Raw genomic sequence first — 14,073 nt, 5'->3', positions numbered from 1 at the left:
TCAAATGTACAATTTCTTATTTCTACCAACTTTAAAAACAAGAGTAGGACGTATTTATGGACCTGTTTACCAAAGCTTTTATATTTTTGGTTTTTCAGACCTCTCTAATTTCTTCCTCTTCAAGAGATAAACTGAGAAGCAGGCTATTGGCCCTGCGAAACAACACTGCCTGCATACAGCACAGTAGCACTGTCCCTGGCTCATTTCTGGATCCCTTACCTCAAATAAAACCACTTACAGCATGTTGACCTGCTACACTTCACCTATTATGTCATACAGCAAAAACAAGTAGTAGTGCTGAGCTGTAACTGTATAGTAAAGCCATACTAGAATGTAAGATGGAAGCCAAGCAACTAGGTCTCATATTCAAATGCACAGAATCCAAAAGGTCTGTTTGCTAGGAAAAAAATGATAAAGGAATTAAAATGAATCTGCGAAACATTACGGCAGGTTTTTTAATTTGGGATTAATCAGTGTAACACCACTGAAGTAATGCTTTTCCATAAGATGAGATAACTGTAGAGGTTATGAACCAACTAGTGGCTTGTTCAAGATCTAATGCAGATTTTCTGAATCAGCAGAAAGAAGGTTGTGTATTTCTGGAAACCACCTTTCAGACAGTTATAGCTGTCTGACAAAGGAAAATAACACTGGAATAAACATATATAAACACAGATAGGCAGAATGATATTACATCTCAGCTGTAAACAGAAATTTATGAAAAAATATTACCAATTGTTTGTTCATAGGAAGAGATAATTACTGAAAGCTGTGACTGTGGTATTGGTTTACTCTCGACCATACTGGAGAAATCAAATTTTTCTTGAGAAAGGTCATGTGGTGTTGGTAGAAATATCAGTTCAGCTCCCACATTAAATTCCAGCCTTCTATTTGAAGATATATGACTGCTGATTGCTCTTCCAGCATTTTCTAGACCAGAAAAGTGATGTATATGATCAGTTTGGAAAAGTATTATAGTATTTCCAGCACCACAAATATTTCCACACCACATTACTCGAACAAATATACAATTCCTATGTACCCTATTTTTATCTATTTTCCTATGCCATGATTCTGTCTGTGTGTTTCCTCATTAAACTCATTGGACATAACTCATTGGTCAGCGCAACCGAATGAAAATATGTGCTCTGTTAGAGAAAGTAAACGTGGGAAGATCTGCCAGTCAGTCCTCTGACAGAGGTTTGGCTGCAGACAGACAAATAACACAGCTGCATGAAAAAAAATTTATCATCCAGCCATGAGACACAAATCTCAGGAAATCAGGCTTAGAGCTTGTGCTTACAGAACTTCATATATAACTTTATGTTCTATGTTTTTTCTAATTGTCAATAATAACTAAAACTTGAATTTAAAAATATCTATTCCATTCACTCTTTACTATTTTAACTGCATATACACTTTATTAAGTGAGAAACACTTCAATAAAAAACTCACCTTGTGTGTGTGCAAGAAATAACGAAAGTAGTTTTCTGCTGTGTCTCAGTGCTCTGCTGTGATATTTAGATATTTGTAGAGTTTCTCTAAAACATTTCAATGTATCATTCACATCAAGAGGTACATAAACTAGGGCTTTCGCTTTACTGTGATCTAAAAGGAATTAATAATTATGGAGAACAACTTTGCATTACATAAACATATATTTTTAGTAAATCACCCTGCAAAACATATATTTGAACAATTCCACAACGTCAAAACTGAAATACATTAACGTAGTTGTCACCTTTGTTTCCTGTTGGATTATGAATTAAAGAAAAATTATGAACCACCAGGAACACTTCTGAGCATTTATATGACATCTATATTCCCTGAATTCCATCTGCCCTGGGCATGCCTCATCTCAGCTCTCTGCTCTGAATTTTGGTGTCTGAACTCTGGAAACAAATCTTTTAATACAACTGCTAATCCTGTTTATTACAATGACCATAGTTTCTATGTACTAAACTTGTGAGCTGGCATGCGCTCTCCACTGAATCCATAATGTTATCTACTCTTCTTACATATAGCATTATTTATTGTTTAATGACTTTCCTCAGCTGAATTCAACACAGCCTTGTGTGCAATGCATTGACATATCTGTGATAGGAGGAACTACGCTTTACAAATTTCCATTAATGACCAACATTTTAATCCTGACTGAAAAAAACTACTGTGAGTAAAAGAGATGTTTTGTCACCTTATAGTTCACTTCAGTTTTTCTATTGATTCTATTGATAACAGTGCAGGCTGACATTAACTTCTGGTATATTACTGGGTATCCAACAATACCGATGGAAAACTGGACCAAGACCACCAAGCTCACTCAACATATTGTAGGTCATCTGGCATCTGGATGACAACTGCTTTTCTCTGCTTTCAGATACAATCTGAGTATATTTGAAAAGGTCTTGACAACATTACTATCCATCCAAAAGATCAAAAATAAAAATTTGAAGACAAAACTGAGTTTATATTAAAAGAAACAGATTATAGGAGCAGTGGAAGACCTATGATAAGGAGGAAAACAAAACAAAATACCCAGCATGAAAAAAAGGAAAAGGTTTGGGAGAAAAGAGAACTCACAATGCTGAAATGTGCTCTGACCTGTATAATCATTTTTCATCTCAGGATAGAAAAAGCATCCAGGAAAAATCAGTTCACTGGCAGAATGGGCAACAGGCAGCTGTAATTTCTGCCCTATGTAGTTTCTGCAGCTCATCTAAAAAGCAAGTTTTGTTTCACGTAATTGAATAATATTCAGAAAAATCAATGTTCGGTGCTTGAAGTTAAGTATCTAAATACTCAGCCATATGACAAAATAAAAGAGGACTCATTTATAAAGACATCAATGTCCCATAACTAGTACCCTTGTCAGTAAGAGATGAAAAATTCACAACACCTGAATATTGGATATAACATACAAGTGTTTAGATGTTAATGAATTAAACTTGTATCTTACTTGGCATTTGCCATAATCATGAGCAACTCATTGATGTTCAGCAAATATTCCACCTTTCTTTGTCTGGATAAATGCGTGCTTACCAAGAACCTGTCAGTGTAAGTATGCCTAAAGAGCACACTGTAATGCTGCATAGGCTTATACAAAATAGCTCTAAGCAAGTAACAGAAGCAGTCTAACCCTATTGGAGAAGCAAACTTCCAGACTTCTATGAAGGGCCAATCCAGCATAGACATTTTATTTTGCTAGTGCAGCTACATCATTTCAGAAGCAAAAGAACCAATTCAGAGCTAGTTCTAGTCTCTTTGAATGGCACTGCATTGTGAAATGTAGCCATACCCTCCAAATTTCTGACTTTATGATGTCTTTTTTGAACAATCCTTATTACTATTAACTCACATTGGTCTTTATTCTGTAAGTTGTCTTTCAAAACTATGATTACTTTTCCACATTGCTCAGATTACAGCGGTATGTGGTGCTTTGCCACACTGCCCTTTTTTTAGACAAAGGACTATGTTCTGTACAGTAGGGCCTAAAAGAAGTCAGTGAGAAACAGCCTTACAGAGAGACAGGACCGAGCACCTCAACTGCCCTTCGCAAGCCAGGAGTGCCTTCTGAGTTCCTGCAAGCCCTGGGCAGCTGGGTGCTGTCTCTAGGCAAGGCAGTGGCTCCTGAATGCCATGTTCATGTTCAGAACAAACCCATTTGGAATACCAAACCCCACTTTCCCCACTCTCCTTCAAGTCCTGTGTTTATATTAGTAATAGAACTATATTAAAAATATCAACCATGCAATTGTCTTTAGCAAAACTTCTTAGAAATAAACCTTAGGGTAAAAAAAAAAAAAAAAAAGGAAAATCTTAATTTTTAATAGCTAATTCCATGAAAAATTTTGAAGTCACAGTGTCAGTTTACTAAATATATAGAGCCATGGCTTTTAATGACAGGAACTTGCTGAGCAGCTTAGGGTTTTTTTGTTGGTGATCAAGTTTTTCAAGATTTTTATTGGTATTGTCAGTGTTTAGGTTAACTCAATTCAATTAATTTTGGTCTTTACAAGCAGTGTTCCAATGCAGAAACAAAGCAATCTCTTTGTATTTAATTTTAATTAATCACAAAGATTGCACAAGATCCAAATAAATGTTTTCAGGTTAAAGGAGCAGCATCAAGAACTGACATGAAATTAGATTTAGGATATGGATATGGAATGGGTACATTATGCATGGAAGGAATGTTCTCTGGGTCATAAAGTCCAGACCTCTGCTGTTGCTGGAATAATGTCATTTAAGCCTTTTCATGCACTTTAATCAATTATGTTCATTAATTTATTATAATTTACTATTTGTGAACACTATGAAAAACCATATTAATCTAATCAGTGAAAGTACTTCTCTATTTAGTTCACATTAAGAGTCAGTGCCCAAAAAAGAAATCTGTGGTTCACCTTATGTGCGTTATCAGACAGATATTTTATGAAATGAGACTCATGGCTGTCTGGACCACTGAATTGCTGGATCCTTTCCAGCAGCTGCCTCTGAGCATACACCAGCAGTGGACTCACTTGTTCTGTGTATCTCTCACTAAAAAAAAAAAGAAAAGTATAATAATTAAGCAAAGTAATGGTATATTTAACTATATAATGTTGCTTTTTACTTTTTATTAGAGTTGGTATAACTTACTGTGTAAATACGTTAAATTGTACAGCTATGTGTACCAGTGCTTCCCACTTCTTCATTTGATATAACAGTTCTATTGTTTTAAGAATCAAATTACATATCCATTTCAAGTCAACCACATTCACATCATCCAGGGGAGACTGTGGATGGAGATTAGAACCACCATTCTCATCCGTAATACCTCCTAAACAACTGGGAATGCAGAAGTCTCCTTCAGGATCCACAATCTACAGTGAAGAAACGTTATTCTACCTGTTATTTTCAAACTTGTTGTTAGGACAAATCAAATTATAAAGATTAGAAAATACTGTAATCCTCTAAAAACTTGTTACAGAGAATAACTTGAAGATATCAGAATATAATGCAAGAGAAAGAAAACTACTGAAGATGTGATAACAAAGAGTATACTATCTCAATAAAAATAATTTTTACCTTAAGAGACCTGCTTGTTTGTAGTTCAGTTATCATATCAATGATCATGTCTGATGCCAAAAAAAATGGCAACCAGATGATGTTCCTAAGAAAACCCCTGGTAATGGGAAATGCATCTGTATGGGAATGTGAATGGTTAGCAGTCAATTGTAATTCTTGAGTATAGTTCCAAAGTTCTCGACAAGCATTTTGAAGCAATGTCCAGTGGCCACCACGGTGAGCAAGAACCTATGCATATCATTCAAAATATAATTATACTTTGGAAATACAGAAAATAAGAGCTTCATTCTTTTACTGCAATGCTTAGGTATAAGTAATCTTTAAAAATTACAATCTAAGGATCATCCTTAATAACAGATTATTCAATATTTCAATTTATATAAAGCATTATAGAACTTTAATTTGGAAATTTTCATAGAAGCACTAATTTATAACTGAATTTAATTATTGCATTTGGTGTGAGAATAAGAAATAAAAATTAATTCACACCGCCTATACAAGTGATTTTACTTGGTTTTAGAAGGGTTTATGGGAAGAGTCTGCATTTCCTTTCAATCACTGCTCCTTCTGTTTATACTACCAAGGCATTCACTAAGACCTGTAAAAGGAAAGGTAAGTCTGCAAGTATTTTCAGAAAGATTTAACAAACATGAGAAGGAAAGTTACAAAGGCTAAATGAAAAATAAAATATTTATATAAATTATTATATAATTGATAGAAATATACATTATTATAGGTAATGTGTCTGACGTTTCATACACTGTACTTGGATATTTTGCAGAAGATAAGAAATCATTGCTTTTTCCCACTGAAGTTTTTTTGAAGTTTCTCAAGTGTTGAGTTTTTTTAATGTAGAAAGTAGTAAGTATTGTAATGCAATGCTTCGTAATAAATAAAATGTTTAATAAGAAAGCATATCTTACTACTGCTCTTCTTAAATGCAAAAAGATTTTTGTAAAATGCTCCAACAAAATCGTATTTGACAGAAACTGTTTGTATGCTTCGGGGGAATGAGACACGGATATTTCTGTATCGTTTGTTGTTGGAGTTCGAGGAGTATCTGTTCCACTCAGTTTAACGCTGTGCTCAGAAGATTTATCTGTACCTGAAGACAAAAAGTTCACTGGTTAAAAATGAGTTAAAGTTCTCAAAAAAATAAACAAGAAAATATTACCAGCCAGCTAGGATTTTCCTATGGCAGCTAAATACTTAAATGTTAGGAAATGCCAGTGTTAAGGTTATCATATTTGTAAGGTTATGATATTTAAAATATAAGATGCTTTTACTTAAGCATTGGGAGAAGCAGGGATAAAAAAAAGTTTGAGCAAAATAATAGTGTGTACCAAATAATTTTCAGCTTCAAAGCCAAAACACAACCCTCATAGAAGTCGAAGTTTTAGGAGGAAATCACTGTGTAGCAAGCTCTCAAGAACCTTTCCGAAACCAAGGCCTCTTAAAAGGGGAAGTTATGAAGAAGGGAAAATTTCTGACAAATTCTGTGGTATGTGTGGAATTGCTTCATTATTTCATTCAATACCAAACATCCTCGAAGGGGAAGCACAAAGGTTTGTGGTAGTGGGATACAGTAATACCTGAGCTATCGGTTTCAGGCAGAAGGTAATTTCAAGCTAAACAGTATTTGAACTCTATGGCAAACCACACACTTCATGAAATTCTTTCATTCAGAATTGGTGCAAAGGCTAGGAGGTAGTAAACAGGATCTTCATCATTAGTTTGCAGCAACTTTCATTGACTCAGTTCTCAGTGACTTGTAAGCATCAAGACAAGAGTGTAACTAAAAGTCAGCTGTTGCAAAGAGAACCAGTGAATTCAGCTGCTAGCTTTTGTCACATCTCCTTGGAAAAAGCAAAGAGGATGGTTGATTCCTACCTAAGGAAGTCATACATTGAATGATAGGAGAATTTTGCTCTCTACAGCTGTGGCAAGAATGTGTTCCCTGAAGCGCTATTGCAAAGATCAGGCTTGTGATTTCTTCTTGAACTTACCATGGCTAGGCAGACTACTTTGCGTTGCCTTGTATGTTATCACCAATGTCTGAGGTAATCAAAGTCCTATATTTCACAATTACCTACAAACAGGAGCCTTTCGGCTCCTGTTGAAACTTCAAAGGACGTTATTGAAAATAGCTGGGATAACAGAACAGTCAAATATGAAAGACAGAGAGTTGAAGTAGAAGTTGTAGAAGATAAAAAACTGATCCTGAGGTAGCCTCTGCCACAAGAAAACACTGAGGAGCAAGCAATAGAGACGGAAACCTAAATTATTCTACTTAAAATTTGAAAGATAATAATAAACTTCAGTCTATAATTTTAAGAAAGACTTACAGAATGACCCAGGAAATTATTGACCTGTTAGGAAATCTAAAGGAGACTACAGACCAATTAACAACCACAGAAACTGATTAAAATTATCATTGCATTTAGAATAATCTAGAATATTATCACTTTAATAGGTCTAGGTAGTGTGGCTTCTGCAAACCAAAAGCTAGTATCAGTAATTTATGAGAATTTATAAACTTGTTACTAAAGTATAGGATAAAGAATAACCACTTGATAAAAAGTAACATATTTCTCAATAAAATAAACAATGCTCAGAGTTCTTATAAATGCCCCATTATTGACTAAAACTTCTTTTATACTACGTATACAAAAAAAAAAAAGAAAATACAGAAGACACTTTTGGAATCCAGAAACATCTTCTCTTTAAATTGACATGAGTGGTTTTTCCAAAGGTGATGTGGAGAAACAACGATGGAGGTCAAGATAGAAATTAAGAGAAAGAAAAAGTTAAGTTGAAACTGATTCCAGTTGTTCACCCATTAAAAATTCTTACAAGTTTGTTTTTCGGTCATTCCTGACTTTATAAGGAGAAGAGGAGTTGGTGTTCTCATGTTATTCTCTATGGCTTCTCTCACCACTAGAGTGCCAGAATTATTTAGTGAGAATATTTCAGGATCCAAAGTATTGTAACTGCAGAATGGGAGAAAAAGAAGAAAGCACAAAAAAACCCCAGATATAATATTTAAAATAATTTTGATATGCACACACAAAATTCAGTTTCTCAAAAGTGAGTTTTGGTTACTTTCCAGCAGCTTTAGGAATCAGAAATAATGAATGATAGCCAAAAGTTTAGTATATTTCAAAACTTTCTCTGACCAGTCAAGTGAGCAACCAAAAATGTGCATGTCACCTGCCATGTGATGGAAAGCAAAACTTGTTACATAGTAAATCAATTTGCATTTGGAAGCTGAACTGTTCATATGACATACTGAGTGATGATATTGTAATTCAGATCTGTTTGCATTAATAGCAATAACACAAACATCTATATTAATAACGATGACTGATAATGCAGTAAGATATACCTGTCCGCTTGCTGTGAACCACAAATTCCAATGTTATATTGCTCTTCCAGTTTCTTTTTAAACAAGTTGTAGTGTGTAACTGCCAGATAGATATTCATCTGAGACCTCCAGGGCATCTCTTCAAGACACATTTGATGAAACTTCTTTCGGTTTAAGTAATTACTCACAATTGGTTTCAGCAGTACCACTAAGGTTTGATGAGCTAGTTTTTGCAACACTTGCTTGCATTTCCTAAACCAAAATATATGAAGTAGCAAAAAATGAAAATGTGTTTCCTGAAGGTCTAGAAAAGAAAATCATGGTAAAGATGCACAGAAATATCCTATTGCACATTCACAGACATGCATTAACTCAGAAGCATATAACGTATTTCTAGCAAAAGGATTTCTGCTGCAGTCAAGAAAAGCAATTGTGCTTTCCTTCTTTAAGTGCACTTAACACACACTAAATCCTACCTTGTATTTTACCAACTTCCATAAGATATTTGTCTTAGTACTTACAAAAAGTTTAGCTCTGTGTTTTAAGTTATTTGTACCTGAATCATCCAAACAGGTTACTATAGCAGATACAGTGTGTTTCAGTCTGTTCAGGAGATGGAGTGTCTACTAGTAAACTGTAAATTTGGATCATTCCTTTTATTCCTGTGTTTTGGGAGTTAATCATCCTCAATGTGAAGAAAACATTTTATTACAAATGTGTGTGCCTGGCTTTAATTTCCAGCCATAGATTTTCTTTATGTTTCTCTGCCAGGTCAAACAATTCTGTATTACCTGGCACACATACAATGCTGTAGTCAAATCAAATCTCATTTTTCCCTTTTTTATAAACTGTAAAGTGATCCCTTTATCAATCTAAATTATTCTTCTGCCTGTTTTCCACCTTTAAAATGTGGGCAGAACAGTATACCATATACAATGTTGATTATATTATACAGCAATATTATTATGTAAGATACAAAAGAGGTAGCTGAAAAAAGCAAAAAGCCCAGAATAAGTTAAACATCCCCTCTTCCACTGAAAGCCATGAAAATCATGTTAAGTAAGGTGGGGGTTTTTCTGTTGAGGAAGAAAAATGGACAGTGTAGGTAAATATTTAGAAGATAGTGTATGGAAGACTGTTTTGAGGTTCTTTATTTAAAACATTTACAGAATCAGTTATGTGATTGCTTATATTCAGATATTTCTAGTTTTCTACTTGCTAATCGCTGGAAGCATAAGTAAGTGACCAAAGCACCAGGTAATGAACACTACAAATTCTTTAGGTCAGAATTTATTAGCAAGTTAACCAAATATATACCATTATCTGCTAAAAGAAGAGGAGAATGAATTTTCATTTGTTTCTATCAAGAAACAGTTTTCCGAAAGCTACAGAATAGATAATCCAAAAAGGCTAGCAAAAGGATGACAAAAATCACTCTGAAACTACCTGAACATGAGGAACAGATAAGCATTCTTTATTAGATTTCTAACAGGTAAGCTCCCCAACACAGTTTGAAAAGCATTATAGTACGCAGATTAACAAGCTTTCCACCATGATGAATCAACATGCTCAAGCTAACACAACTGAAATACAGTCTTTGATTATTAATACAAAGACTTCAAAATCTCCAACAGTTATTCTCTGAAACAAAAATGAGATAGATTTTGTTCTCTTGAGTGGAAGACAATTTTATACCAAACTAAAACAGAAAAGTGAACTGCGCACAAATTCATCCCTTTGATAGAAACAAGTTTTAAAATACACACTTAATTGTAAACTAAATTTCAGTCAAAATATTTTAGTTCTATATATGAACCTGACAACTCATGTTCATTTACCTTTGTGCTTCTGGAGATTTCATTATGTTTGGATGCTTCACGAAATACTGTCTAAGAGTTTGTCTTTTTCGAATAGGACTCAAGGCTGCTTTTCTTGGTTTCTTCAAAGTTGATGCCTCTGGTTTCTTTAAAGGTGAGGTCTCCACACTCTTTAAAAAAATGTTCCATGGAAATCTTAAATATACTTCAAATACTTATTTATACCTACATTATCAATTACTTGACGTATACAGCAGTTTGGCTTATGCAGGAACAGAACAGAAAATAAATTCTGGAAATGTTTGTCAAAATAAGACAGCAATATTTAATATTCCAGAAAGCTTTACAATTTTTCTGGAAGGTATATTTCAAATGACTGACACTAGGAAGCCAGTCAGGTCCCCTAATATTTTCTTCCATATACCAGTGTTTATGATCTCAAAAATAATGATAGTTCTTTTCCTGTTATTATAAATAGTAAAACTTTGCAATGCAAAAACTGAGACAGAAAACCCTTCCTCTAATCTGTCTCAGACACTAGCAGTATTACAGCATTACTAGAGGGTTATGAGGGAGAAAACTCTTCCTCCAAAACAATAAAAATCCATTAAGATTATTCTTGCCTTCCAATAAAAGCAAGAAATTATTTTAAAAGAATTCTGAAGAAAAAGTCTTTATTGTGCAATTAGAATCTATGCACAAGGAGTTAATCACGAACAACTACTCATGAAAAAGTGTAAGTTCAACATATTGTACAAAAAAGCCTAAACTGATCTCCTTTTCTTAATGTGATGGTACCGAAGACATTCCCTATTAACATATGGGTTTTTCTAAAGGGAGCTGGTGAAAGGCAAGTTTTCACTGATTTTGGAATGCATTGCTCTCACTCATCTCAAATACCTCACAATTGTTGGTCTTTCAGATAAATCCCATGCTAACTTTTCTTGCCAGTGTTAGGAAGAAGGTGAGCTGAGGACTAGACTTCGTATCCCAAATTTTAGTAATTAAGCACGTCTCTAGCTCAGGTTTTTATGAGACAGCTTCTAAAAATTTATTTTTGTGCTTATGGTCTTGCTGCCCAGTAAAGACATACATGCCTCCTTAAAAGTAAAACTCACTTTCTGAAACTCCACAACTCCTGTAGCGTATCTATCCGTGCCTTCTGGCAGAGTGGGAGAACTTGTTTCTTGTGTTGAAATTCCGTTGATACAGAGAAGGCAGTCGTTCCTCCTGACAAACAATGTTAAAATCATCATCATCATCATCATCATCATCATCATCATCATCATCATCATTATCATGTTAAACTCCTTTCATAGTTAAAGGGTTATCTTTGGGAACAGGTAAAGCACATGCAATTCCTATTCCATTGGGAATTGTAAATTCAGAAGCTTTTCTTTCCTTCTTCCCCTTCAAAAACAGGGAGTGCTCACTTTCAAGGTTTATTATAGAAATCTGAATTTATAGGCAACAACTATCTTGCCTTCCTAACTCCTAGTAAAACAGGACAGTTTGCTTCGTTACCCAAATTCTACTCTGGAATTCTGCAAAGAACTTCATGGCCAATTCTTTTGGTCTTTTCTAACAGCAATTCCTATTCCCTATAATCTCCTTTTTATTGATTATTCGCCTTTCAAAGGTGAATAATTTGTTTTTTAACAAAATTTCTTTGGAATCCTTTTAGGTAAGTGTCTACAATTTAGTTCCACTTATCTTTTCAGTATAGAATTTTTTTAGACACTACAGTATGCCCTGATCAGTTTAATTTTCATTTAACCGAACATACTTTTCTAAGTTATCCCACTGTCTCATAATACTATGGCAAATGGCCATATTACCAAGTGGTGGCTGTGAAAAGGAAAATCCTTTGTGAAAAGGAAATTTCTGATGGTAGACAGGAGTTCTGAAGAGACAGAGCCAAGGGAGAAGTCTCCATGTATAATGAGGTCACAATACAATATTTTCTGTAGGTATATAATCCTCTGTGTTCATGGAACTTCTGGAGACTAGGAGCCATGGAAATGGCCCCAGATGGGTCTTCTACCAGGTACAATTTAGAGTTTATGCTGTAACTGTGACACTGGTGAACCTAAGTAGTCGTTTTTCAGTACTAATGTAATAGAGATCTACCTTTTCAAGTAAACTTGCACATTGCCTGCCCATTCCAGAACGCATTCAAACTTCTCTTCATTCAGGATTTTGTGCAAAACTTGAACAAAGAACTCAAGAAAACGTGATTTCTTTCTGAATTTCATCACTGCAATGAAGTAACAAATAATTAACACAGTTTTTGTATTTATGATGTAACAGGTTTCCGAATTTAGCTATAATTACAGCTATGTATGTCTCAAAGCACATATTTATGTCATGTTGCATGCTGATGAAGAAAAGGCATACTGATACTAAAATCAGATAGGTCAGGATACACAATAGCAGTTGCTAAATACTTCTTCTTGTGACCGGGCATCCAGAATCACAAGATCACTCTATTTAGGCTCCTAGAATGACAAATATTCTAGAGACTGAGAAAACAAGTTTGGAACTATTTTTGTATCATGCAGTACATAGTGCAAAAATATTTTATAATGATAGTCAACATGCCTAATTGTACACATGCCAGAAAATCCTGGATAAACAAAGTAACTGCATTGTATTCACTCAGGTTGCTCTTCTCAGTGAGAGTCACATTAGTGTACAAGCATCACACAGTTCTCATTGCAGCAGTGGAGCTGTGTTGTGTAGATTTTAGGCAGCTTTAATTGTTTTCAAACTGCTTTTACTGTTTGGCTGTCTTCATAATTTTTTACCATCAAGAAATAAATATTTATCCTCTCTGAAAGCTATACTGATTTTACATTGTTATTTTGAACACCAGTATCAAAAAAAAATAGGGCAGTGGCAAAGGCCACATACCAGAATCTTAAATCCTGTTTCAAAAACGCAAGTGTACCCAGACTTCTGTGAATTCCTCTTTCAGCAACATAATTTAATGTGAAAATGGGGTATCTGAATTTAAAAAGAACATTCCACACAGACAGAATCTTTGAAAACTTGACACAGCTTTAAAAAAATGAGCTCATTTTTAAGGTTATTAGAAAATAAACACTACTCAAATTATTTAAAATATTAATATTTTATATACTTAACATCAACATCTAAAATAATTTGTTGCAAGTATTTCTACACTTCTAAATGTGACTAGATTAAGAACTTTTTTAAGCTATGTTTTACTTGTTTTTGTATATTTGAGAACAAAATGAAGAGAAAGTTTCCAAGAGCTTATTCCAAGCAAGAGGTAGATAGCTTTACTGGCAACTTTCTGAAGTAATGAAGCCTTTACAATTAAAATAAACACCAATTATCCTACCTTCTCGATATGCACTGTCTGATGTCCAACACGAAATTACAGGGTAGAGGAACAAAGGATCTTCCTGTCCTGTAAGCTCTGATCCATAAGCTACATCAATAACCAAATTGAATCCATTATGACAAGCAGTGACAGTGTACCATAGAAACTCTACCTGGAATCGTAACTGAAGACTAAAAAAATCTTTCTTTGGCACAGAGTTTGATTTTAAATCTCTCACTGTCATCCAGAGAGAAATTCGAAAACTTGCTCTTTTCTTATACGTAAGTAACTGTGCCACTTAAACAATGAAGAGCTTACAGATGTGAGTGATGAACTTCCAGCTGCTAGACTAATGAGCCAGATGTCTGGAGTTCATCAGAGGTCTAACAAGGGTCCATACAAATCATCTATGGAGGAGGATGTGCAGTAAGGACATGTCCCAGAATGTATTTAAAGGTATACAGCATGAACTGAACACA

General features: G+C 34.5%; 1 protein-coding gene across 1 annotated transcript in view; it reads right to left on the bottom strand.

The window, feature by feature from the left end:
• The window catches only part of CFAP54 (cilia and flagella associated protein 54), a 123,303-nt gene that overhangs the window by 49,935 nt on the left and 59,295 nt on the right, over positions 1-14,073 (bottom strand). The window contains 13 exon segments of the mRNA XM_068401872.1: positions 733-930; positions 1,456-1,608; positions 2,602-2,716; positions 4,401-4,536; positions 4,636-4,859; positions 5,065-5,292; positions 5,988-6,169; positions 7,918-8,054; positions 8,450-8,680; positions 10,267-10,415; positions 11,364-11,475; positions 12,376-12,502; positions 13,613-13,702. Coding sequence (XP_068257973.1) covers positions 733-930; positions 1,456-1,608; positions 2,602-2,716; positions 4,401-4,536; positions 4,636-4,859; positions 5,065-5,292; positions 5,988-6,169; positions 7,918-8,054; positions 8,450-8,680; positions 10,267-10,415; positions 11,364-11,475; positions 12,376-12,502; positions 13,613-13,702 — 2,082 coding nt within the window.

Source organism: Nyctibius grandis, chromosome 5 (assembly GCF_013368605.1).
Source record: "Nyctibius grandis isolate bNycGra1 chromosome 5, bNycGra1.pri, whole genome shotgun sequence".
In the NCBI taxonomy this organism is placed as follows: Eukaryota; Metazoa; Chordata; class Aves; order Nyctibiiformes; family Nyctibiidae; genus Nyctibius; species Nyctibius grandis.
This window is presented reverse-complemented; position numbering and strand designations above follow the sequence as displayed.